The 26,521-nt window shown below is 40.7% G+C and overlaps 1 protein-coding gene across 1 annotated transcript in view; it reads left to right on the top strand.

Annotated features, from left to right (window-relative positions):
- Positions 1 to 26,521, top strand: part of ppfia2 (PTPRF interacting protein alpha 2) — a 349,413-nt gene that overhangs the window by 182,665 nt on the left and 140,227 nt on the right. Inside the window, exons 8-11 of the mRNA XM_048607917.1 lie at positions 1,774 to 1,908; positions 16,929 to 17,012; positions 24,581 to 24,712; positions 25,051 to 25,232. Coding sequence (XP_048463874.1) covers positions 1,774 to 1,908; positions 16,929 to 17,012; positions 24,581 to 24,712; positions 25,051 to 25,232 — 533 coding nt within the window. The remainder of the gene's footprint in view (positions 1 to 1,773; positions 1,909 to 16,928; positions 17,013 to 24,580; positions 24,713 to 25,050; positions 25,233 to 26,521) is intronic.

Below are 26,521 nucleotides of genomic sequence, written 5' to 3'. Positions count from 1 at the left end.
TTTAACAAATTCCTCTCCATCCAAGCCCTTAACAATGTGGCAGTCCCAGTCTATGTTTGGAAATTTAAAATGCCCTACAGTTACCCTCTATTATTCTTATAGGTATCTGAAATTTCCTTCCAGAATTGCTTCTCAATTTTCCGCTGCCTATTGGAGGACCAGTTGTACAATCCCAGTAAGGTGATGATCCCTTTCTTGTTTCTCAGTTCAACCCAGAGAATTTCAATGGACATTCTCCCAGGAATATCCTCCCGAAGTACAACTATAATGTTATCCTTAACCAAAAACACCACTTCCCCTCTTCTCTTGCCCCCCTTTCTATCCTTCCTATTGTATCTATACCCCACAACATTAAGCTGCCAGTCCTGCCCCTCCCTGAGCCATGTTTCTGTTATAGCTATGATATTCCAGTCCCATGTTCTCAAAATGCCTGAAGTTCATCTGCCTTACCTGTCAGGCCTGTTGCATTGAAATAAATGCAGTTTAATTTGCCAGTCTTACCTTGTTCTCTGCCATGCTTTTGCCTGCCCTGACTTTTTAACTTGCTCCCCTTATCTACTGTACCAGTCTCAGACTTATGTCTTTTCTCACTATCTCTTTGGAAACCCCTACCCCCACCCCTCCAATACTTTAAAGTCCTCCAAATAGCACTAGCAAATTTCTCCACAGGATATTGGTCCCCTTCCAATTCAGCTGCAACCCGTCTATCTTATACAGGTCACTTCTACGCCAGAAGAGATCTGAATGGCCCAAAAATGCGAATCTTTGCCCCTTTCACCAGCTCCTTAGCCACGCATTCATCTGTCCTTTCCTCCTAATCTTACTCTCACTAGCACACGGCTGTAGGAGTAACCCAGATATCACCTTGAGGACCTATTTTTTAATCTCCTGCCTAATTTCCTATACTCCCTCTGGAGAAACTCATCCCTTTCTCAACCACTGTCAACATGTATAACCTTCTGCTGGTCACTCTCCCCTTTCGGAATATTTAAGAAACTTCATAATATCCCCACAAAAGGTCCCAAACCTTTAGTAAACAAAGTTTATTTACTCTGGAGCAGGTCAAGGGCTTTAACTTCCTTACCTTAGTACTTATCTTTAGAGATAAAATATTTGATATCTTTTTAAATTATTGGCTCCTGCATGGGCCTCAAGTACTACCAAGCCGAACAGATTTCTAGTACACCATTGTTACATATTCTTGTAGGTCCTAATTTACCTACCCTGTCAACCAATCCTGACTATTTGTGGGAATATATTCCTTAATTTGGGACATTAAAGTGCACTTTCTACTAATGGAGTGGAATGATTGAAACTGGATCTTTTAATATTTCAATATCTTAGAATAAATCTGAGCTGTTATTAAATACTATAATTGCCATACTGTTAACGTTATTCTTGATGTATACTTCAGTCAATTTATGAAGCAAAAAGTTATTTGTTATCCTTTGTTATTGACTCTTAGATTCAATGCGCTAATAATTACCCTGTATAAGATTTAAACAGTTTTGAAGTATTAACATTTAAGGATATTATTTTCTGTAGTTCTGGTAATGCATGTCACCTTAAAAGCTATTATAAGTTACAGGAAACCAACATTACAAATACAATAATATTGGTATTATGTTGAACACATTTGTAAGATTTGTTCACTTTAGCTAATTATAGTTTATTCATAAATATTAAACTCCTCAGTGTAGTGATGTAGAAAAAATGTATTATCAGACACTTATATAAATTAATATTCTGCATTTCTGTTACATGGAAATTTAGCTTGAGGAAAAAAATAGACAGCTGCAGGAACGTCTGGAACATGCTGAACAGAAGCTACAACAAACAATGAAGAGAGCAGAAACATTACCAGAGGTAGAAGCTGAACTTGCCCAGAGAATTGCAGCTCTGACAAAGGTAACTGCACCGATGTGAAGATGATTTTAGTAAGGACTATTATAATATGCATCTTACTGAGGTCTGTGCCATTTCCCCAAAAGCCTGTCAATAACTTGTTTGATAAATTGTTTCAAAGATTTTAAGGAAGCTTTTGTGCACTATTTCACATTGGTCGCATTAGAAGAACTACCACACAAAAAATGACACTTTTTGTATATTGTTCATGTAAACTTACTTACATTTTGAATCTCTATGCTCTGTGGTGTATGTCTCAAACGCCTGACCCCCATAGCCAAAATATTTAAATGCCCTTGCCCCTGTGATATATGTCCAATCCAATAATAGCATCTTCCAGTGATAGAATTGAACCACATAAAATTCAGGCCTTGTTGCACAACATTAATTTTATTTTGTTTTAAATGCGTTCTTAAGTTGTAGGATTTGTATAATTATTTAGTGGTAAATTATATTTCAGGAGGCATTCTATGATATTTTCGCAGGGAGAAAAATGAAAAATTAAGAGCAGCTGTTGATAACCAATACTGGATGAGCAGGATATCCTCCAACTAAATATTGCAAAGACAGAAACCAGTGTCTATTTAATTCTGAAATGAAAGGGTCATGGGATCAAAGATAGCCAGCAAGCAATTTTACTTTGATACAATGCTAGCATGTTTCACATTGCCATGAGGAAGGAGCAAAGGAAGCTATTTTTGAGATCCATCTATAAACTCCCTGACAAATCCATGAAAACCACTGACAGACAGTTCTATTGGACGTTCCAACATCACCTAAAAGGCACAGAACAAGAGATCGAGGCGCCAGTCCTCGACCTGAAACAGAGAAAATGCTAATTTTATTGACCACCAGGCTAAATGTGGATGGGAGCTTCTGGTCAGATTGGAGGGAAAGAGTCTACAGAGTGGCCGTCACCGTGTAAGTCAGTTTTGGGATCAGAAGTTACCCAATTGGGAAAGTTAAAAATAAGCCACTAAAAATTTAGAGAATTTTAGGTTGGTTCCTGGATAATGAAGTGTCCACCTTAAAGAACAATGTAACATATAAGTATCGTGGGATATTTTTAGTTGTGCTAAGAGTTCATTTATTTTCTGAAGTTTAAAGTATAAACTGTCACAGAAACAAAAGTATGGCTAGATTTTGTTTATTTTGAGAAGACTTCAATAAGGAGTGAAAATGGCAGCCTGGAACTAATCCCGGGATTCCCAACCCCATTCCTGGGGTTTTCAATTTGCAACAGAACTGTTGATTGCGGCTGATTTGATTGTAAGTCCTACTTGCACTGCCAACCTGGTCAACTCCATCATGAGACTAGAGATGTCATCTTCCACACTTTTCATGACATTGATCCAGTTTGAAGCATCCATTTTTCAAGAAATATCAAGCACATGCCTGTGTCCAACTCTACAGCATCATCCGATGGTACCCTACCTTAACACAATTCTGCTGAAACTATCATGCATGCATTTGTTATCAGTAGGTCTGCCTATTCCAGTGTACATCCAGCTGGTCTCCTGTGTTCTATCTATCAGAAACTTGAGGTAACCAAACCTTGTTGACTATGTCCTAAATCACACCAAGTGTACCCACCATTCCTGTGCTTCCTGACTTATATTGACTCCTACCTTTACAACCTCAGTTTTAAAATTTTAATCCTTGTTTTCAAATCATTCCATAGCCTCATCCTTGCATATCTCTGTAATCAGCTTAATTCCTACATCCTTCCTCCTTACTGTCCTCTTGAGTATCCATGATCTTAATTACGTCATCATTGATTGGCACATCTTCCAATGACAAGAGCTTAAGCTCTAATATTACCAACCTCACCACTTTCTTTTTCTCTCTCATTTTAAGGCATTCTTTCTAATCTCCTTCTTGCTGTCCCAATATCTCTATGAAGCATACTGCAAATTTTGGTTTTCTCATGCTTCTGTGATATGGCTTGGGATTGTTTATCACTTTAAAGGTACTATATAAATACAAACTATTATTGTTGATTGGCTGTGATACTCCTTCAACTGCACCAAAATATAGGCTTGTGATCAGCATAGTTGTTTTCCACTTGACAGAGTATGGAATTCGGCATAGGAAGTCCAAGTAAAGCAGAGAGATAATTAAACAAAACTTTAAATATTACCATTTACATGTACACTTGTTTTTAGGAGGGAAGTTAAATGTTTATAATTTTACTAGAAATCATTTCCTTCAGTAAGGCAGCTCCATTCAAGAAAGAGTTCAAGACATCCCTAAGCACAGGTAAGTATTTTAGAGATCATAGACTTAAAGAGTTGTATAGCATGAAAACAGACCTTTCAGTCCAACTCATCCATGCCGACCAGATATCCTAAATGAATCTTGTCCCCTTTGCCAGCCTTTGGCCCATATCCTTCTAAACCCTTCCTATTCATGCAACCGTCCAAATGACTTTTAAATGCTGTAATTGTAATTGGCTATTTACCATTCATGCCCCTCATGATTTTATGAACTTCTATAACATCACCCTTTAGCCTCTGATGCTCTGGGAAAAAATGCCCTAGCCTATTCAGCCTCTTTCTGTAACTCAAAACCCCAATCCCAGCAACTTCTCTGTGAATCCTGCTGAACCTTTTCAAGTTTAACAACATCTTTCCTATAGCAGGGAGACTAGAACTGAGCACAGTATTGCAAAAGTGGTCTAACCAATGTCCTGTACAGCTGTAACATGACCTCCTAACTCCTATGCTCAATACACTGACCAATAAAGGCAAGTGTACTAAACACCTTCTTCACTGTCCTGCCTACCTATGACTCTACTTTTGAAGAACTATGAACCTGCACCTCTAGGTCTGTTTGATTGGCACGTGCCCCAGGACCCTACCATTAAGTGTATAAGTCCTGCCTGATTTGCCTTACTAAATGCAATACCTCACATTTATCTAAATTGTGGTAACTTTTTTAAATTGTCATAATGCAAGAAAATGTGCAAGCCAATTTGCACATCGTACCATATACAATGCTGAAACAAATAAGATAACCTTGGTAATTTGTGTTGATTTGGAGATAGATAGTGACCAAGAAATCAGTCTTGCTGTTCAAATAATGCAATGAACTCTTCTGTGTTTACCTGAGTTGGCACACAGAACTTCATCCCCAACTGATACTTAAATGGAAAGTTTTCAAAAGCAAACTATTATCTTCTGAGCATCCTGTAAATGTATACGGATTCCAACTGGAGACCACCGGATTTAACCATAAATATGGAAGAAATTAGTAATATTGTTTTTCACATACAAGGAACAGTAATGAATGTTATCAGTGGTATGGGCTCTCTGCACTGAGTTCCTGCTTCTGTTTCTGATTGGGAGTTGATAGACTGGGAAAAGTAGCTGTACCAATCTCCTGCTGAATAGAAGAAACCACACACCAGGACAGAGTCCACCAACATACCCAAAGAAATCTGCATTAAAAAAAACAGACCCATCAGGGTCATGCATAATCTGGTTAGAATCTGTAGCACAACAAGTACCATCCCTCCCAATGAGCAATAGGCAGGCACCAGAAATTTACTCACCATGATCCTTGAGTCACCATTCATGTAAATTAGGTACACTACACCAACCTCAAAAATTCCTACCAGGTAAATGCTGGAAGGCAGCATCAGACATAATTCTGGTATAGGTACGAATACCAGATATGGAGGGATTTTAAGGTACTGTATTTAGAAATTGAATGCCCCCATGCATTGAGGTTTCCTTCCCCCGATGCATGCGACCATACAAATTAGAAACAGGAGTAGATCATTCAGCCCCTTGAATCTCATTCACGTTTCAATAAGATCGTGGCATCAATTCCAGTTTCCCTCATAGCCCCTACCTTTGACTGTCTTACTGGCCAACAATTTTTCTACCTCTTTCTTACAGATATTCAATAACCCTGGCTTCAGTGCTGTGTGGGGAAAAAAAGCCTTGTAAAATAGCATAAACAGCATTCATATAAATTTTATCGGATACCTGGTGATCTGCTCCCAAAGTTACAGCAGATGTGTGAATATCCCCATGTAAGTCCATCCCAGTAAATTTCACACAGAAGGTAAAAAAAAAAGTATGTTGGTTGAGGCAATGGCCTAGTGGTGTTGTCACTGGCCTGTTAATCTAGAGACCCTGATAATATTCTGCTGATCTGGGTTCAAATCCTGCTACGACAATTGGTGAAATTTGGATTCAATAAAAAATCTGAAATTAAGAGTTTAATGATGACTGTGAATCTGTTGATTGTCAGTAAAAACCTATTTGGTTTAGTGATGTCCTTCAGGGAAGGAAATTGCCTTACCTTGTCTGGCCTACATATGAGTCCAGAGTCAATGTGGTTGACTCTTAAATGCCCTCTGGGCAATTAGGGGTGGGCAATAAATACTAGTCTAGCTAGCAATGCCCTCATCCCAGGAGTGAATAAAACAAAATGTAAATTGATGTTTGTTTACAGTTGCACAGGATTTTAAGAACAGTTTTATGTGAGAAATGTTTATTTTGAATGTTTTTATTTGGAATGTGTGAGCAAATTTGTTATTATCACTATTTCCAGTGAAATTTAAATGTTCTATTTTGGAATATTTTTATGACTTTGCACAATAGATAACACAGAAAATCTTCCAACAAATTTTGGAAAGCCTGATTGGAGTTATTGTAATTTATAATTTGCTCCACGGGTCTTTTTTTTATTTCAGTGGTCTTACTGATCTTGCATTCTTATTTTAGTTTACTTACAAAGTTTTCTTTAGTATTCTTGATGCTGCTGTAATTTAAATTACACCAAAATGCTGTGGGGTGAGGTAGGTGATGAGAAAGATCAGAAAATAGGAATGGATTTAATGGTTGGTGGAACAGACAGCCATTCTTCGGCAACAACATAATTGTAGGATGGTTTGTTGACTCTCTGGTTCTAGAATCAAAGGCATCACTGATCAGCTGCTGAAAATTCTGGGTCTAGGGGTGGGAGGTGAACAATAAAAGGCAATTCACTGCATAAGTACCACTGATAAAGGTAGAATGAGAATAATACTGGCAGATTTTAGGAAGCAAGGTAAGAAGATTGCTCCTAGTGACACAGACTAGGAATGCAGGAATTAGAGGCGAATCATGTAGGAAACATGATTTTAGATTCTGAGAGCATTGAATCCTATTGTGGGAAAGGTGGTACAAAACAAGATGGTTTGCAACTCAACAGGGTCAGGGCCACTATTGTCATGAAGACATTTGTTAGATTTTTGGGAAAAAGAGTTTGGTGAAGGAATGGGAACCGGAATATTGATGCAGAAGGGAGGTATGCACCATTTGAAATTGAAAACAGAAGATCATTAAGAGAATATGGAAGCCTATAAAATAGTCAACAAAGGAGGTTGAAGTAAATACCATTGCATCTTGACAATGTAAGGAGTTGAGTTAATGAGAGAATGAATTTTGGTAAGTTAGAATGGGCATTGAGGGAGAGTATTTTAATGATAGTGATCATAATTCAATTATGTAGAAGGACAAAGGTACATGGAGAGTAAGGTTTCTCACTTGAGGAAGTACAAATTTTACTATGCTGACATGTGATTTAGTGTAAATGAACTGGAAACAGATACTTGAGGGTAAACCAGTTCCAGAAAGATGGGAGACATGCAAAGATGAGATAATGAGGTTCCAGAACAAGTATATCCCCAGAAAAAAACATAAATACTCACAATTGCACCCTTTAGATGTCCAGAAATAGTACAAAGTAACAAAGGGAACCTTTCGTCAGATAGAAAGAGCTCATTACAACAGAAAACCTACAGGAGTAAGGACAGTGCAGGAATTATGTTTAAAGAGTTAAGTAGGAAAGGAAAGCCCAAAAATTAGCAAATAAAATCAGGAAAACCTAAAGAAATTTTAGAAATGTATGACGGGCAAGAAGTAGCTAAGGAAGGAGTATGGACCACATAGATGGAGACAGAAGACACAAGCAATATTCTCATTGTTAATGCTTTCCTGATTCTGGACATCATTGATGAGGCCTACATTCATTACCCTTCCCTAATTACCCTTAAGAAGGTGGTGGTCTTCTTGAATTTCTGCAACCCATTTGGTATAGAGGAATCCACAGTACTATTGGGGAGGGAGTTCTGGAATTTTAATTCTGCAACAATGATGAAACATGATATGGATCTAAGTCGGAATGATGTGTGACTCAGAGGAGAACTTGCACACAATGGTCATGATGCTTCTGCAGTTCTTTTCCTTCCTGGTTGTAGAGGTTGCAGATTTGGATCGTGGTTGAAGGAGGCTTTGTGAGAATGAAAGACACAGCTCCCACTCTGCACCAGTGGCGGAGAGAGTGAATGTTTTGGTTGGTAGATAGGGGTGTGGATCAAGCAGGCTGCTTTTCCTAGATGTCATCAAGCTTCTTGAGTGTTATTGGAACTGTATTTCTCCAAGTAAGTGGAGAGAATTGTATCACTCTCCTGACTTTTGTCTTGTAGAAGAGAGACCAGAGGTGGTTACTTGCTTCAGAAATCCTAGCCTCTGACCAACTTTTATAGCCATCGTATTCATATAGCTGGTATAGTACTTTTTCTGGTCAATGGTAACTCCCAAGATGTTGATAGTTGGGGATTCGATGGCGGTAGTGTTATTGAATGACTAGCGGTGATCATCAGATTCTCTTATTGGAGATGGTCATTGCCTGGCACAAGGAAGAGTGTGTCTCTTGCCACCTATAATCCCAAGCTTGAATGTTAGCCAGGTTTTGCTGCTTTTGGACATAGTCTGCTTCAATATCTGAGGGTACTAAATGTTGAGAATTCATCAATACAAATCCCTACCTCTGACAAAATAGCATGGAAGGCATTGATGAACCAGCTGAAGCTGGTTGGGCTGAGGGCACTACACTGAGAAACTCCTGCAGTGATGTTCTGCGGGGAAGACAGTTGACCTCCAACAACCACAATCCCCTCAGTGTAATTTTAACCAATGGAGAGATTTCCCAAAATTTCCATTGACTTCACTTTTGCTATGGCTCCCTGATGCTGATCCCTCAACCAAATGCTGCTGTGATGTAAAGAGCACAGGATGACTCCCTCAAGCACCCTTTCAGACAGTGAGGACATGATTTTCTCAACTTTGTCCCTATTGAATGGCAGTGCCATTTGCAGTAAGGAATTTTGTGAAATCTCCCATGGGCATTTGCATGGCAATCTGACTTAGACGACATGACCGACGATTGCTGATGCCGCCTGCAACCAAATTGTAGTTCCAAGGACCCTGTAACTATGATCATAAAGACGTTCAATGACCTCCCCCCACCTTAGAACTGACAAGATTTCAATTTCACTTTCAGTTGTCAACAGACTATGGAGTTGCACATATTTATTTCTCCTCAGATGTCTCCTCAAATGTTCAATTTTGACACAGCAGTCACTCACCCTCATTCTATTGAACTCTCATATCAGTTCCTCACAATCACCCATCTCAAGTTTGTTAATTCCATTATCAACACTCATTCTTACAGTCAAGACTTTCCAATTGTCTCATGGTAGAAGAAGAAAAGCCATAATTCCAGGAAAGGAAGAAAACTGGCCATTCCCAATAGAGAACGATACCTGACTATCAACAGGATGGCTCAACTAAGGGGAGAGCCAGTAACAGCCCAGCATCAACTCTCACTGCATCATCTTTCACTCAGTTTCCTGACCAGCCAGAAGTAGGCCTTCTCTCAGGATCAAAAATCCTGGGAGTAGAAGTCCTGCCTGACAACAGCTACTAGCCAATTATAGACCTGCAGCTCTGTTGAATGGAAGCATCACCTATGAGGTACAATAATCACCCGCATGGATGGATCCCAGGCCAGTGATGCATCATGTGATGGAGGTCAAAGGGGAGAGCAGCAAGTGGGTCTCAAGCAAGAAGAGGACATGGGTCTCAGTAGCTATCTTCTCCACATTCCACTCTTTCACCACCCTTCCCTATGTTGGATCTCTCAATAGACACTGAATGTCTTTGAAGGACCCAGGACCCAACCAGCAAACATGCCAGTTTGAGATAGTGGGAACTGCCGATGCTGGAGTCTGAGATAACAAGGTGTGGAGCTGGATGAACACAGCAGGCCAAGCAGCATCAGAGGAATAGGAAAGCTAGCAGTCATCCCGGTTAGGGCCATATTGGGAAGGCCTGAATGTAGATTGCAGTCCATTTGGGACGATCCGGTTCCGTAGGCAGGTATCGAGAAAGGCAATGTGGCTGTAGTACCTGGTTTGCTTCAGTACATGGTTGAGCAGTTTCAGGGCCGAAGAGATTACTAAAGAGTTGCAGTGGGAGAGAGATCCACTGAGGTCTTTCCGGAGGGAGGAAGGTAATTTCTTCAAGGTAGGCATCCTTAGAAGAGGCTTCACAGTGGGTTAAAACTCCGTCAGAGATAGTAGGAACTTTCCTGCTCCTCTGATGCTGCCTGGCCTGCTGTGTTCAAGCATGCCAGTTCTACCTTCCTGTCATGAATTTGATAGGAGTTGAGGCCAAAATTAGCATGGACCCCATTCACCACCTTCAATTTGCCCCTGCCACTAAACTCGCCAAAAGGGAGAATGCAAGATTCCACCCAGATGTGAACAGGATCAAATTCCATTATGTGGATAATTGGAGCACATTCTGGGGAAGATGGGACCTCTACAGTAAGGACGGGTTGCACCTGAACTGGAAGGGCACAAATATCCTGGGAGGGAGGTTTGCTCGAGCTATATGGGATGGTTTAAACTAGATTGGCAGGTGGCGGGGAACCGGATTTGTAATTCAGAGGATGAGGTATTCAGCCTTCCAACAGACACAACAGGGAGTGAGGTTGTTAATAAAGAAATGCGGTCGATGGAGCAAAATTGTGGACACAGAGATGGTTTGAAGTGTGTATATTTCAATGCTAGAAGTATCAGAAATAAGGCGGATGAACTTAGAGCATGGATCGGTACTTGGAACTACGATGTTGTGGCCATTACAGAAACTTGGGTAATTCAGGGACAGGAATGGTTGTTGGAAGTTCCGGGATTTAGATGCTTTAAAAGAAATAGGGAGGGTGGTAAAAGAGGTGGTGGAGTGGCATTGCTAGCCAGGGCTAGTATAGCAGCTACTGAAAGGCAGTTCGAGAATGATATGTCTACAGAGTCAGTTTGGGTTGAGGTCAGGAAGAAGAAAGGAGCAGTCACTTTGTTGGGTTTTTTTTTACAGACCCCCTAATAGTTGCAGAAAAGTGGAGGAGCGGATTGGGAGGCAGATACTGGAAAAGTGCAGAAGTCACAGAGTTGTAGTCATGGGTGACTTCAACTTTCCAAAAATTGATTGGAAACTTTTTAGTTGTAATAGTTTAGATGGAGCAGATTTTGTCCAGTGCATTCAGGAAGGATTCCTGACACAGTATGTAGATAGACCAACACGAGGAGAGGCCACTTTGGATTTGGTGCTTGGCAATGAACCAGGCTAAGTGTTACACCTGTTGGTAGGAGAGCATTTTGGCGGTAGTGATCATAACTCTGTTACTTTTACAATAGTCATGGAAAAGGATAGGTACATACAGCAGGGTAAGGTTTATAATTGGGGGAAGGGTAATTATAATTCTGTTAGGCAAGAACTGGGTAACATAAAATGGGAACAGATGCTGTCAGGGAAGAGCACGATAGAAATGTGGAGATTATTCAAGGAATGCATACTGCGTGTGCTCGATATGTTTGTCCCTAGCAGGCAGGGAAGATGTGGTCGATTGAGGGATCCTTGGTTCTCGAGACAGGTCGAATGACTGGTTAAGAGGAAGAAGGATGCTTATATAAGGTTGAGGAAACAAGGATCGGAAAGGGCTCTAGAGGGATACAAGTTAGCCAGGAAGGAGCTGAAGAAAGGGCTTAGGAGAGCTATAAGGGAGCATGAGAAAATCTTGGCAGATAGGATCAAGGAAAACTCCAAGGCTTTTTACACATACGTGAGGAATAAGAGAATGACCAGAGAAAGGGTAGGGCCGATCAAGGATTGTAAAGGGAATTTGTGTGCGGAGCCTGAAGAGATAGGAGAGGTCCTTAATGAATACTTTTCTTTGGTATTCACAACTGAGAGGGACCTAGTTGTAGGGGAGGACAGTGTGAAACAGGCTGGTAGGCTAGAGGAGGTCGATGTTAGGAATGAAGATGTACTAGGAATTTTGAGGAACTTGAATATAGATGAATCCCCCGGGCCTGATGGGATTTATCCAAGGATTCTATGGGAAGCGAGGGAAGAGATCGCAGGGCCTTTGGCGATGATCTTTTCGTCCTCACTGTCCACGGGTATAGTGCCAGAAGATTGGAGAGTGGCAAATGTCATGCCCTTGTTCAAAAAAAGGAATAGGGATAACCCCAGAAATTACAGGCCAGTTAGTCTTAGGTCAGTGGTGGGCAAATTATTGGAAAGGGCTCTGAGAGATAGAATTTATGATCACTTGGAAAGGCACAGTTTGATTCGTGATAGTCAGCATGGATTTGTGAGGGGTAGATCATGCCTCACAAACCTTATTGAATTCTTTGAAGAGGTGACCAAACACTTGGATGAAGGTAGAGCAGTGGATGTGGTATACATGGATTTAAGTAAGGTGTTTGATAAGGTTCCCCTTGGTAGGCTCATGCAGAAAGTAAGGAGGCATGGGATAGGGGTTTGTGGCAGATTGGATTCAGAATTGGCTGACCATTAGAAGACAAAGGGTGGCAGTGGACGGAAAATATTCAACATGGTGCTCAGTTATGAGTGATGTACCATGAGGATCAGTTCTGGGTCCTCTTCTATTTGTGATTTTTGTAAACGATTTGGATGTAGGAGTGGAAGGGTGGAATAGTAAGTTCACGGACGATACGAAGGGGGGTCGAGGTTGTGGATAGTGCGGAGGGCTGTTCTAGAGGATGCAGAGCTGGGCTGAGAAGTGGCAGATAGAGTTTAACCCTGAAAAGTGTGGGGTGATTCATTTTGGAAGGACAAATTTGAAAGCAGAATACAGGGTTAACGGAAAGATTCTTAGCAGTGTGGAGGAGCAGAGGGATCTTGGGTTCATGTCCACAGTTCCCTGAAAGCTGCCACCCAGGTGGATAGAGTTGTTAAGAAGGCGTATGGCACGTTAACTTTCATTAACAGAAGGATTGAGTTCAAGAGCCGTGAAATTACGCTCCAGCTATACAAAAGCCTGGTTCGGCCACATCTGGAGAATTGTGTCCAGTTCTGGTCGCCTCATTACAGGAAAGATGTGGAAGCGTTAGAAAAGGTGCAGAGGAGATTTACCAGGATGTTGCCTGGAATGGAGGGAAGGTCTTACGAGCAAAGGTTGAGAGAGCTAGGGCTTTTCTCTTTAGAATGACGAAGGATGAGAGGTGACTTGTTAGAGGTGTACAAAATGATCAGAGATATAGATAGAGTGGACAACCAGAGACTTTTTCTTAGGGTGGAGGTAGCTATTACGAGGGGGCACAGTTTTAAAGTGAGTGGAGGTAGATATAGGGGAGATGTCAGAGGTAGGTTCTTTACTCAGAGAGCATTGCCGGAACGTGTAGTGGAGTCGGCCTTATTAGGGGCATTTAAGTGACTATTAGATAGGCATATGGATGATAGTATAAGGTAGGGGTGGAGGTTAGATAGACTTTAGGTTTAAGGTAAAAGTTTGGCACAATATCGTGGGCCGAAGAGCCTGTACTGTGCTGTACAGTTCTATGCTCTATGTTCTTTGTTCAAATGATGGAGTCAGGGATAATAGTGGAGACTCCCCACTAGAGGGATCAGGATGCTGTAAGGCTATGCAACTGGACACTGCTGAACCTCAGGGGCCAATGGCAAAGATGGCATTTCTAAAGCAATGGGAAAATATCTGTGTTAATTCAGCATTTCCCAAGGCTATGTATATCCTGAAAGAGAGATCAGACGGAGATCAGTTCTGATGAAAAGTCACTGACCTGTAATGTTGGATTGGATTTTCACAGTCACGTAAATTCCACAAAATTCCTTTATAACCCAAGTAACATTAAACAAAATAACTGGTAATGTAATAAAGGAAATAGCCCATTTTCAGAGACAACAAGGTGCAGAGCTGGATGAACACAGCAGGCCAAGCAGCATCATAGGAGCAGGAAGGCTGACGTTTCGGGCCTAGACCCTTCATCAGAAATGGGGGAGGGGAAGGGGATTCTGAAATAAATAGGGAGAAAGGGGGAGGCGGATAGAAAATGGATAGAGGAGAAGATAGGTGGAGAGGAAACAGACAGGTCGAAGAGGCGGGGATGGAGCCAGTAAAGGTGAGTGTAGATGGGGAGTTAGGGAGGGGATAGGTCAGTCCAGGGAGGACAGACAGGTCAAGGGGGCGGGATGAGGTTAGTAGGTCGGAGATGGGTGTGTGGCTTGAGGTGGGAGGAGGGGATAGGTGGGAGGAAGAACAGGTTAGGAGGCGGGGACGAGCTGGGCTGGTTTTGGGATGCAGTAGGGGGAGGGGAGATTTTGAAGCTTGTGAAATCCACATTGATACCATTTGGCTGCAGGGTTCCCAAGCGGAATATGAGTTGCTGTTCCTGCAACCTTCGGGAGCATTGTTGTGGCACTGCAGGAGGTCCAGGATGGACATGTCGTCTGAGGAATGGGAGGGGGAGTTGAAATGGTTCGTGACTGGGAGGTGCAGTTGTTTATTGCGAACCGAGCGTAGGTGTTCTGCAAAGCGGTCCCCGAGCCTCCGCTTGGTTTCCCCGATGTAGAGGAGGCCACAACGGGTACAGCGGATGCAGTATACCACATTGGCAGATGTGCAGGTGAACATCTGCTTGATGTGGCAGTTGAATTTATAGGCAAGGGTGCCAGGCTTGGTTCAGTGGTAACACTCTTACTTACTTTAGAGTCTGTAGGTCAAAGGATCAAGAGCTGACCTAGAAATTTGAGCACATAATTGCTGTTTGTCTGACTTTACTGTTCACAAACCAACTGTAATATTACCTATGATTTAATTGTGGCTATATTTCAAAAATACTCGATTGACAGCAAAATGTTTTGATCATAGGATCATGAGAAATAAGAGGGGAAGTAGGCCTAGTGGCCTGCTGAGCCTGTTCAACATGCTGAAATTTGGAAAGAAAATATATAAGTTCCGTTTATTCATTTGTTCAGGAAATAGTCATAACAGTATTCTAAACAAAAATTGAAACATGACCCACATACTGTCTCAACTGAAGTACTTCATTAAAATCCTTTATGGATTATTTTGTTCTACAATGTACATTGTTTAATGTTTGGATGGACATTTTAAATATTTTAATTCCACAACAGTTATCAGTGGGGATATAAACTGCCCAAGCATACCACGATATATGGTAAATAATGCTAGTTGAGGATTCATGATTATGAAAGCATTATACCATCAATAAATAATTTGTAAAAACAAAATACTGGAAATACTCGATATCTAAAATAAAAAAGAAGATGTTGGAACTACTCAGCAAGCCAGGAAGCATTAGTGGACAAAGAAACAGGATAAACGACTGGTATTTGGTGGTTGATGTGATGGGTCCATCTAGCAACAAGAGGGGTGGTAGCCATAATCAGGGGCCCCAAAGAGATTAAATTCTAATTGGGCAATCTGAAGGCTGTCATTATAGTTCCCAGCTCCTGCAATCTGAATATCCCATTTCTGAGAACAGCTTGATGATCAAAGGCCATCATCTCTCCAATGCTGATAATGCCACCAGCAGCAGGGCCACTGCTGATGCTGCAGAAGACTTGAAGAGAAGTGATGTCCTTGCAATCCAAGAGCACAGGGAGGTAGGGCTGCTGAGGCCTGTCAGGAGGAGGATTGAGTTCAAAGGCAGGAGGAGTTTCTTTCCTCAAATACTTCCTATATGCTCCTGTTATGTCTCTTCATTTGGTACAGAATGCCTGAGAAGATACCTGATGACTTTCCCACACAGATCAACACCTGTGTGAATGAGGCCCTTAAGTAGTCTGAAGTGGCCAAGTGGAAAGATTGATCTCAACAATTCCTAGATTTTTGGATTGTTTCCCTTTACCACCCTCCTCTCATCTCCCAGCCCGGTTCCAGGGCAGTGGGGATTAAATTCTGATCAGTGTTTCTGGTCAATAACATTTCACCAAATGGTCCTAAGCAGAACAGTAATAAACAAATGCTTATAATAAATAATTAGCAGTTGATTACCGGAAGATTATGCATCCATCTTTGGAATAAGTTGTTATTCACAGAGGTGATCAAACTGCTGTCCCTCCATAAACCTGCATTGAACTCCTGCTTACATTTTGAACTTACCAGAGGAAAAATTAATTACAGAAGTGGGAAGCATTGCAACAACAACATTTTGATGTTTGTTTCAGTTAGGGAACCTCTATGTAATTAACTGTTTTTTTAGAACTGTCAAGATTTTGGAAATGATGTTAGTTTGTGTAGTTAGTGTTTTGCCTTTAGTCATTCTTTTTGTTTTCAACATTATGTGCTGTATTTTATTAAGCATTTGTGTCTTTAGTTCTGATTTTTCGATTTGTCCCTCTTCTTTTCCTTGACTTGTCAGTCTGACCCAACCTCTTCTACCTCATCTGATGATTATCCCTATGTTTTGGAAGCAAACCTGCAAGAAATGATGACCATGCTTAGGAAGGTAGTCTTGCTGGTTGATAAACAGATTCTGTTTTTTTTTCCATTGTGCAGTTTTGTGCTTTGACAAGCTTGATATGTTTGAAATAGCAGGATTTTGGTTTAACCATGAAAATCCAGCATGTTGTCACATATGGCTGAACTCATTCATTCATGAAAATAATTTTGAAATTTATAAGAAAATATTGCTAATGCTTAGGTGTTATAGACTACAAGTTCACAAACATTAAGCAATTTTCTCCAGCTGCCTGCTTAATTCTGAACATGAGTTCTTGGACAGCGTAGGCTTGAGCTTGGCTTGTTTCTTTCTTGTTTAAATAAATCACATGTATTGGTATATTGACTTGCTAAAACAAAATTGAGATCTATTCAGCTTTTTTCAATTTGTGTTACAGGCAGAAGAGAGACATGGCAGCATAGAAGAACGTTTGAGGCACTTAGAGACTCAGCTTGAAGAAAAGAATCAGGAACTTCAGAGGGTGAGTTATATTAAAAATATGAGACAGAGGGCTGAAACCTAGATTATGCTGCATGAGTTATTTCTAGTTTTACTCATTGAATTACTTGTTAAAGGGGTGTTTCTATGAATGGTGGTGAACGGGTTGTTTCCACTCCCACTTGTGAAATATGCTGACTGTACTGTATTTTGAATTTAATTTGTGGCTCATGTATATTTCTAACATTTGAGATACTTTGACAAAACTGCTACCATGCCAGTGCCCAATTGGAAGCAAACATAATATCCTCAGTATGTGGAGCCGAATGTTCTGCAGTGCTTGGGAAAATCAATCAGCTCAGTCCCATGACTCACAAACAATACACCTGACCAATGTATGGCTTTGCAAATCATTTTAGGCTCTGCACTCTGGGGTTGAGTTTGAGTGTCGTGTTCAGGTGTGTGAGATGTGTGGGTATGAATGCGGGCCAGTTAGAAGACCTGAGTCAGTTCTCCAATGTAGAATCCCAACACCAACAATGTTTAAACGCCTCCTTCAACTTAACCCTCTCTCCTTCACTGACCAGCAATCCTCGTGTTAGCCCATTCCCCCCAAATGATCACCTATGCCACTTCTAAGCACTATATGTCTTGAATACACATTCCTTTGTTAACAATCCCATTTATATTTTTCCCTGTTTTTCTGGGATGTCGAATACCCTTGCATTCATAGATCGCCATTGCCCATTCAATTACCAATGCCACCTTCATGTCCCCATGTTTTTACATAGCCCCTCACCCAGTGCCTCACATTCCATACATTAACAATTGAAATTGCTTTATGTTACTTTTCACTTCTCGCCACTTAGTAAAAGCCTTCACTTCATGGATACTGAGAAAATGATGTATTTTGCAATGTGAATAAACCTGGTAATACTTGTAACACTTAGCTTGTTTCAACAGACCGGAAACCGTATCAAAGGAAACAAACTATAAATACAGCTTCTTGAAAATATTATCCATTCTCAGCTGATTGAAACATACTTTGTTGAAACTAATTAACACTTGAAACTCAAAGTATTTTCTAATCAATGTGTTCAGCAACGTAATTACATGTCTCTGGAACAGGTGGAACTTAGAACCCAGACCTCCTGATTCAGAGATAAGGACACACCACTGCACCACAACAGCCCTGAGACTTGAAACTCATTCATGTATTGACAATGGCCGCCAGTTATTCAAACAATAGACTGCTACCTAGAAGCAAATAACAAATGGTGTTGATCTCAATTTTTAAGTTACTCCCTTGTAAGTTATTTAAGAAACTTTTGTTGTGTTTTTGGGGCACTTCAGCCCTATACTCCTGGTCTTTGGGCACCCGATGCAGAGGTGTGTGGGCAGATCGGAGAACCCCCTCATGGGTCTGCTCCTAGGCCTGACCAGGCTGGCAATAAACAGGTCTGGGCAGCAAGCTGTGGAGGGGTTCACTGGTGCCGACTATCTGCCCCTCTTCCGCAGTTGTATTCGAGCCTGGCTGTTGTTGGAGAGAAAACATGCGGTGTCCATCAGTGCTCTTGATGCATTTAGAGAGGGGTGGACGCTGCAGGGGATACTGTGCTTTATTTGTCCTTCCAATTCCATTTTGATTTAGACCCCTCCCTCATTTTTTGATGTTAGCATTGCACTTGACAGGCTTTGCTTGCAAATGTTCAATTGACAACACGTGTTTTTCTGGTGGTGGAGAAAATATATAATAATAAAATGTATTCACAAATCTGACTCACTATAAAAAAATTAAAATATGATCACAATGATTTAGGGAAGAAAAATGTAAGGGAGCACATGGTTAACTTTTTTCGAACTGCCAAAGCTGTTTGAATTTCATCAGCCAGCCCCATTTAGTTCACAGTAGACAAGGTGACAGCACTGCCGAACAGGACATATTGTAACATTTTTCAATGCATTGTGCTGCCTTCTCCATTGGAAAAGAACTGCAAAGTCTGTGAACAACTAAGTAAGACTGGACAAAATAAGGGACGACTTGCATTTGAAAGACAAATTCCAATGATGAATCACATTAAAAACAAGTCAAAGCTACCTAAAAGTGGCATTTGAGCAAATACTTTATACTCACTTGTCAAAATGTTCTAGTGGGGAAGTGGGGTGGGTGGTTCAGTTGAAGAGAAGGTTAAAAATATCAAAAAGAAGTGAGAGAGCAGAGGTACAGTGTGTTGGTGATGCGAACAAAAATCAAAGTGTCACAGGAAGAGGTTGAAAATATATGGAGGTTGGTTAGATCTGTTTACTGGATGGCTGACTTGTGAACTACAGTGACACTGACAGTGTAGAATCAATTCTTGCACTTGGCTGTGGTTACTATGAAAAGCTCTCCTTTTCAACCTCTCCCCTTACCTGAGGTATGGTCAGCCTCAGGTTAAAACACCACTAGTTGTCCCAGCTCTGTAATGGGAGAGCAGCCCTATGATCTGGTAAGATTATGGCAGCTCTACCTCTCTTACTGTTAGGAAGATGTAAGCAGAAGAGTGCAGCAGAAATTAGAGTAAGTGATAATGGCAAAAATCAAAGCTTATATTTATTTATCTGAATGCATGCATCATTTTTAACAAAATAGATGAGTTGACAGTACAAATAGAAGTAAATAAATAAGACTTAATAACTTATTATGAACATGGGAATGCAGGTTGACCAAGACTGGGAACTCAATATTCAAAGTCATTTGACATTGTGGGAAAAAAAGGAAAAGAGATGGCATGCTGTTGTTAATAAAGAAAGCTATCGGTGTTGTGATGACTACTGATATAGGTGCAATTAATCATGATGTAGAATCAATTTGGTGGAAATAAGAAATGGCACTGGAGAAAAGTCGATGGCATTCATTGAAATGCCCCCAAAGATTTGCCTCACTGTCGGCCAAAATGTGACTTAGGAACTAATAGAGATGTGGAAGAAGGGCACTGCAATTGTCATGGGTGGTTTTAATCTGCATATTGACGAGACAAGTCAGATGGACAAGGCAACCATTGAAGACAAATTTCTGGAGAAATTGTTTCTTGGGGCAATACATTGCAGAATCTACACAAAAACTGGTTATTTTAGAAACAATAATGTGTAATGAGGTAGGATTAATGGAGAATGTGGATTGGAAGCAGCTGTTTGCGGGTAAATCTGCATCTGACATATGGGATCTTTTAAGCATCAGATGATTAGTGTGCAGGAGAAGCCTGTTCCTGTCAAAATGAAGGATAGGAAAGGTGAGATTTGGGAACCTTAAATGACAAGGGAAATTATCAGCTCAGTCAAAAAAAAAGGAAGCATACCTAAAATCTAGGCAACTAAAAATAGATGAAAGTAGGAAAGAGTTAGGAGGTTTAAAAGGATCCATGAAATGTCCTTGGCCAGCAGGGTTAAGGAGAATCCGAAGGCATTTCATTGGGAGAGGCATTTCATTAGGACCAAGAGGGTAGCTAGGGAAAGAGTAGGCCCACTCAAGAGTAAATGAGGGAGGCTTTTTGTGGAGCCAGAAGAAGTGGATGAGATGAGTACACTAAAGAGAGGGACGTGAGGAATGTTGAGGTTAGGGAACAGTGTGTGAATACTCTCAGGCAGGTCAATATAATGAAGGATGAAGTATTGAGGGTCTTGAAATGCAGTAAGTTAAACAAGTTTCCAGGGCCAGATACAATCTATCCCAGAATACTGTGGGAGGCAAGGGAGGAAATACCTGGGACTCTAACTGATATCTTTGCATCGTTTATGGCCCCAGGCAAGGTTCCAGAGGACTAGTGAATGGCCAATGTTCTTCCTTTGCTTAAGAAGGAAACAGAGATATTCCAGGTAATTACAGCCAGTGATCCTGACGTCAGTGGTGGAGAAATTGTTGGAGAAGATACTGAATGACATGATTTATTCACATTTGGAAGTAAATTGACTTGTTAGTGATAGGCAGCATGAGTTTGTGTGGGGAAGGTCATGTCTCACCAACTTGATTGAGTTTTTTGAGGAGGTGACAAGAGTGATTGATGAGGAAATGGCAGTGGATGTTATCTACATGGACTTTAGTAAGGCATTTGATAAGGTACCTCATGTCACGCTGGAACAGAAGGTAGCTCATGGATCCAGAGTGAACTGGCTAGATTGATATAAAACTGTCTTAGTCATAGAAGACAGAGAGTAGCAGTAGAAGGGTGCTTTTCAGAATGGAGAACAGTAAATAGTGGTGCTCCACAGTGATCAGTGCTGCAACCTTTGTTTTTGTAGTGTATACATAATATATATATACTTATATATAATATATACATATCTGTGATGCATTTTGAAAGATCAAATTCAGGTGCGAATTATACAATAATTGGCACAACCCTTAGGAGCATTGATATACAGAGTGATCTGGGCGTACAGATCCACAGATTCCTGAAAGTGGCAATGTAAGTGGATAAGGTGGTCAAGAAAACATAACAGTATGCTCAGGCATCGAATATAAAAGTTGGCAAGTTACATTACAGCTGTACAAAACTTTATTTAGGCCACATTTAGAATATTACGTGCAGTTCTGATTGCCACACTACCAGAAGAATGGGGATGCTTTGGTGAGGGTGCAGAGAAGATTTACCAGAATGTTGCCTGGTCTGGACGATTTTAGTTATGAGGAGAGGTTGGATGAACTCGGATTGTTTTCACTGGAAAGATGAAGGCTGAAAGGCAACCTGACAGAGGTCTACAAAATTATGAGAGACATGGATAGGGGTGGTTAGTCAGAGGCTTTCTTCCAGCGTGGAAAGGTTAACTACAAGAGGGAAGAGTTTCAATGTGAGAGGGGGAAAGTTTAGGGGAGAAGTGAAAATTTTTCACGCAGAGAGTGGTTGGGTGCTTGGAGTGCATTGCCAGTGGAGGTGGTGGAAGCAGGCACATTAGCAACGTTTAAGGCGTATCTTGAAAGACACTTGACTGGGAGACAAACAGAGGGATATAAGCCGCGCGTGGACAAAAAGTAGCAGGTTTAGGGCTGCAGGACCTGTTCCTGTGTTGTATTGTGTTGTATGAAAGGAGATCTCATAATTAAGGATCTGCCAGGGGGCTGTAATCAGAATATAGTATAATTTTATGTTAAGTGTTTGAAAGAGAGCAATTAGGCTCACAAACCAATATCTTCAACATAAATAAGGGCAATTACTGAGGTATGATGCAACTCTGCTGGGAAAATAGACAAAGTAAGTAAGTAGATGAGGCAAACCTTTAAAAAGGAATTTCGTAACTCCGTGCAATAATTTCTTCTGATCAAAAAGAAGTTTAACTATCAAAACCAATGAAAATGTTGAACAATCCATTGTTAACAATAGCAGTCAAGGAGAGAATGCAGATCAAAAACTAAGGTACACAATGTGGTTAAAAACTAGTGATAGGTTGGAGGATGGGAATTTTTCAGGAACCAGAAACAATGACTAATAAGCTAGTAAAGAGAGAGAAAATTGATTATAAAACTAAATTGGCAAGAAATGCAAACAAAAGCAGCAAGAGTTTCTAAGGGTATGTAAAAAGAGAGTAGCTAAAGTGCATGTGGGATCTTTGGAGGATTAAACTGGGAATTGATAATGAGGAACAGGGATTTGGCAGATAATTTAAACCAATATTTTGCATCAGTCTTCATGGTGGAAGACTCGATAAATGTCCCAAAAATTTCAGATAAGCACAGTTTGGGATGAAAGATTTTGGAACAGTCACTAATGTGAGGGACAAAGTATTTGACAAATTAATGGGATGACAGACAGACAAATCATCAGGACTGGATGGCCTACATCCAAGGGTTTTGAAGGAAGTGACTGTAGAGAAAGTGGAGGCATTAATCCAAATTTTCCACAACTCACTGGATTTTGGGAGGGTTCCAACAGATTAAATAAAAATACATATGTAACAGCCCAGCTCGAAAAAGAAGGAAGACCAATAACAGGAAACTGTAGGCCAGTTAGTCTAATATGTGTCATTGGTAAAATGCTAGAGTCCATTGTTAACAAATAAGTCAGAACACATAAGGCCATACGAAGTGGGAGCAAGAGAATGCCATTCAGCCCATCATGTCTGCTCCACCATTCAATGAGATCATGGCTGATATGATAACCTTCAAGTCCATTTTCCTGCCTTTTCCCTATAACCATTGATTTCCTTACTGATTAAACATCTGTCCATCTCTGTCTTGAATATAGTTAGTGACCCAGTCTCAATAACCCTCTGTGGTATAAAATCCTGGGAGGGTTCTGGTACACTAATAAAAACATGAATGTAGCACTCCAGTTCGAGAAAGGAGGGAGACAAAAAGCAGGAAACTATAGTCCAGTTAGTCTAACAAGGGGAGGCAATGACGTAGACCCAGGTAGTGTTCTGAGGACATGGGTTCAAGTCCCACCATGGCAGATGGAGGAATTTGAATTCAAAAAAAGAAATCTGGAATTAAGAGTCTAATGATGACAATGAATCCATTGCCAATTGTTGGAAAAAAACCCATCTGGTTCACTAATGCCCTTTAGGGAATGAAACTGCCATCCTTACCTGGTCTGGCCTGCATGTGACTCCAGACATACAGCAGGTGGTTGACTGTTAATGCCCTCTGGGCAGTTAGGGATGGGCAATAAATGCTGCCTAGCCAGCAACGCCCATATCCTGCGAACAAAGGAAGGAAAAAAAAATCCACAGATTCACTACGCTCTGAGAGAAGAAATTGCTCCATCATATTTGCCCTAAATGCATGACCCCTTATTCGGAGATTATGCCCTCTGGTCCTGTGCACTCTCACAAAGGGAAACAGCTTTTCTGCATCTACCCTGTGAAGACCCTTGGGAATATTGTATGTTTCAATAAGGTCATCTCTCATTCTTCTAAATTCAATTGAGTGCAGGCCCAACCTACTCAACCTCAGCTTCAGAGCTATACTATTCCATGGTCCGTTCTTGTGACCCACCTGTGATTTTAGAAATTGGTTCCCAAAACACATAATTGACTCTGACTATTCTTTTAATGAAATATCACATTTAAAATTTACTGTTTTTTTTTTCACCTAACCTAGTATTTTGGATTCAGAATATGTGAGAAAATTTATGATGTTCTGATGCAATATTAGTTTTTAGTTTAGAGAGGTACAATAGGCACAATACAAATAGTAACGACCATTGCAAATCTAGAATATTCAGCCCTGAAATTAAAATATATCACCAACAAATTATAGACAAGTTGCTGCCTTCAAATAAATGGAATCAAAATACAATGAAAATGTAAGGAAATAAACTAAATGGAAAATACATATCCAAATGATTGCCAAGTGAAAAATGGTTTGATGAGAAATGCAATACCATATAAAGACAAATTGGTCCTGCCAAATTGTAACAAAATGTAGAACGCTACATAGCAAAAAGATTCATTCATAGTACTGGCTGAATCCAATTTGAATAACTGACAGAATCACCAAATGATTATTAGCACATAAATTGCTGTTTTCTTGGACTTGTCAAATAAATTGTGAAGTACAATTATTCAAGCCTGTCATTAATTTTCAGTATAAATTTAAATGTTTTCCAAAACCGCTTTTTAATTTTCATGCTTTAGGCCCGTCAAAGAGAGAAAATGAATGAAGAGCATAATAAGAGACTGTCTGACACAGTGGACAGATTGCTCACAGAGTCTAATGAGCGACTTCAACTGCATCTAAAAGAGCGAATGGCTGCATTAGAAGATAAGGTAATATTTTAAAATATTTGATATACTATTTACTATTATAGTATTCAGCTTTTTAATGTTTAATTTCAAAAGAATAATTTAGTTTTGCAATGTTGACATAGAAATTAGTGTAAAATAGCATTAGAAATTTGTGAATTCTCATCAGGTCTGACCTACTCAGCCATCCTGATTCTTGTGTGCTTAAATGACTATGAACCATTTAATGTTAAGGTGGCACTATAGTAGGATGCTCCAGCCAGAGGTCCTCTGCTTTGCCCTTTTCTTTTTCTCTTTCTCTTTCTTTTTCCCTTCTCTGGAGTGTTTTTTTTTCAAACTTTTAACAATAAACTTACTTGGAGGGGAATGGAGGAGGCAGCTCCTGGACTGGAGGCTGTCGCAGGCGAGTCCCAGACCAGGCCAGCGCGGAAGGCAAGTCCTGGAGACAGTCCCAGACTAGGACGGCACAGAATGCGAATCCCAGTCCTGGCCTGCATGGAAGGCGAGTTGCAGAGGCAAGTCCCAGACCAGGCTGGCATGGAAAGTGAGTCCTGGAGGCAAGTCCTGGACTGGAGGCCAGTGCGGGAGACAGGTACTGGACTGGAGGCCAGCATGGGAAGTGAGTCCCGGAGGTGAGTCCTGGACTTGAGGCTGCCATGGGGAGGCGAGTTTCAGACTGGAGGCCGCTGCAGGGATCTAAGGCCCTTGCAGACTGGAAGCTAGGTGCTGGCTTGGACCTGGGTGAAAAGGACCATACTTTGAGTACTTTGTTTTCTTGTGTTGGACTTTTATTTATTGTTCTTTCAATTTTAGTATCTGTACCTGGGTACCTTGTACCTAAGATGGCACCATAGTGGTGACATTGCAAACCTTCCATTGCATTCAGTCGAATGCACGTGACAATAAAGCTAATTCAATTCAGTGGAGCCCAAAATAAGGCATCCAACTTGTGTGACAAAAATGAATATTCAGCAATTATTAGACCAAATTCATGGAACACATCTACTAACCAGTATAGAGTAACTGTGAAATGAGAGAAATGGTCCTTTTTGGATAAAGGAAGATAATGGACTGAATTTTGCAGGGCTCCAATGTCTCTGCTAATCACAGCATGGAGCCCTACGCACAGGAAGAACAGTTGCCCAATTGTCATTACAAAAATGCATAAATCAGCACAGATCCTATTAAATGGGAATGATAAAAGACCAACAAGGCCACAAAGCAGCTTATCATAGCTACTAAAAGGAATTATGAAAGGAAACTTGCAAGGGACATCAAAATCGACAAAAGAAATTTTATAGTTACATAAAGAGAAAGCAGGTAATCAGGAGAAATGTTGGCCCACTAAATACTGAAAGTGGAGATATTGTCAGTAACTTTGGGGAAATGGCAGACATGTTGAGTAGTTATTTTGCCTCAGTATATGCAGTGCAAAAGGATAGCTTGCTGGAAGTCCAGACGAAATTAATAGTGGATCAAGGTCTCGGACGGAATAAAATTAGCGTAAATAAAACATCAATAATGGGGAAAGTAACGGAACTAAAATGTGCCAAATCCCCAGGACCTGACGGTTTCTGTCTGAGTGTGTTAAACCAGTAGGGAAACCCAATGTAGATATCTTAACTATAATCATTCAGAGTTTCCTAGGTACAGAAGTCGTTCCTCAGGATTGGAAAATTGCACATCACTCTGCTTTTAAGAACAACGAACAAGGAAAACCAGGGAATTAGAGACTAAAACAAAGTTGCTGGAAAAGCTCAGCAGGTCTGGCAGCATCTGTCGAGGAGAAAACAGAATTAACGTTTCGGGTCCGGTGACCCTTCCTCAGAACAG

Source organism: Rhincodon typus, chromosome 18 (assembly GCF_021869965.1).
Source record: "Rhincodon typus isolate 14 chromosome 18, sRhiTyp1.1, whole genome shotgun sequence".
In the NCBI taxonomy this organism is placed as follows: Eukaryota; Metazoa; Chordata; class Chondrichthyes; order Orectolobiformes; family Rhincodontidae; genus Rhincodon; species Rhincodon typus.
This window is presented reverse-complemented; position numbering and strand designations above follow the sequence as displayed.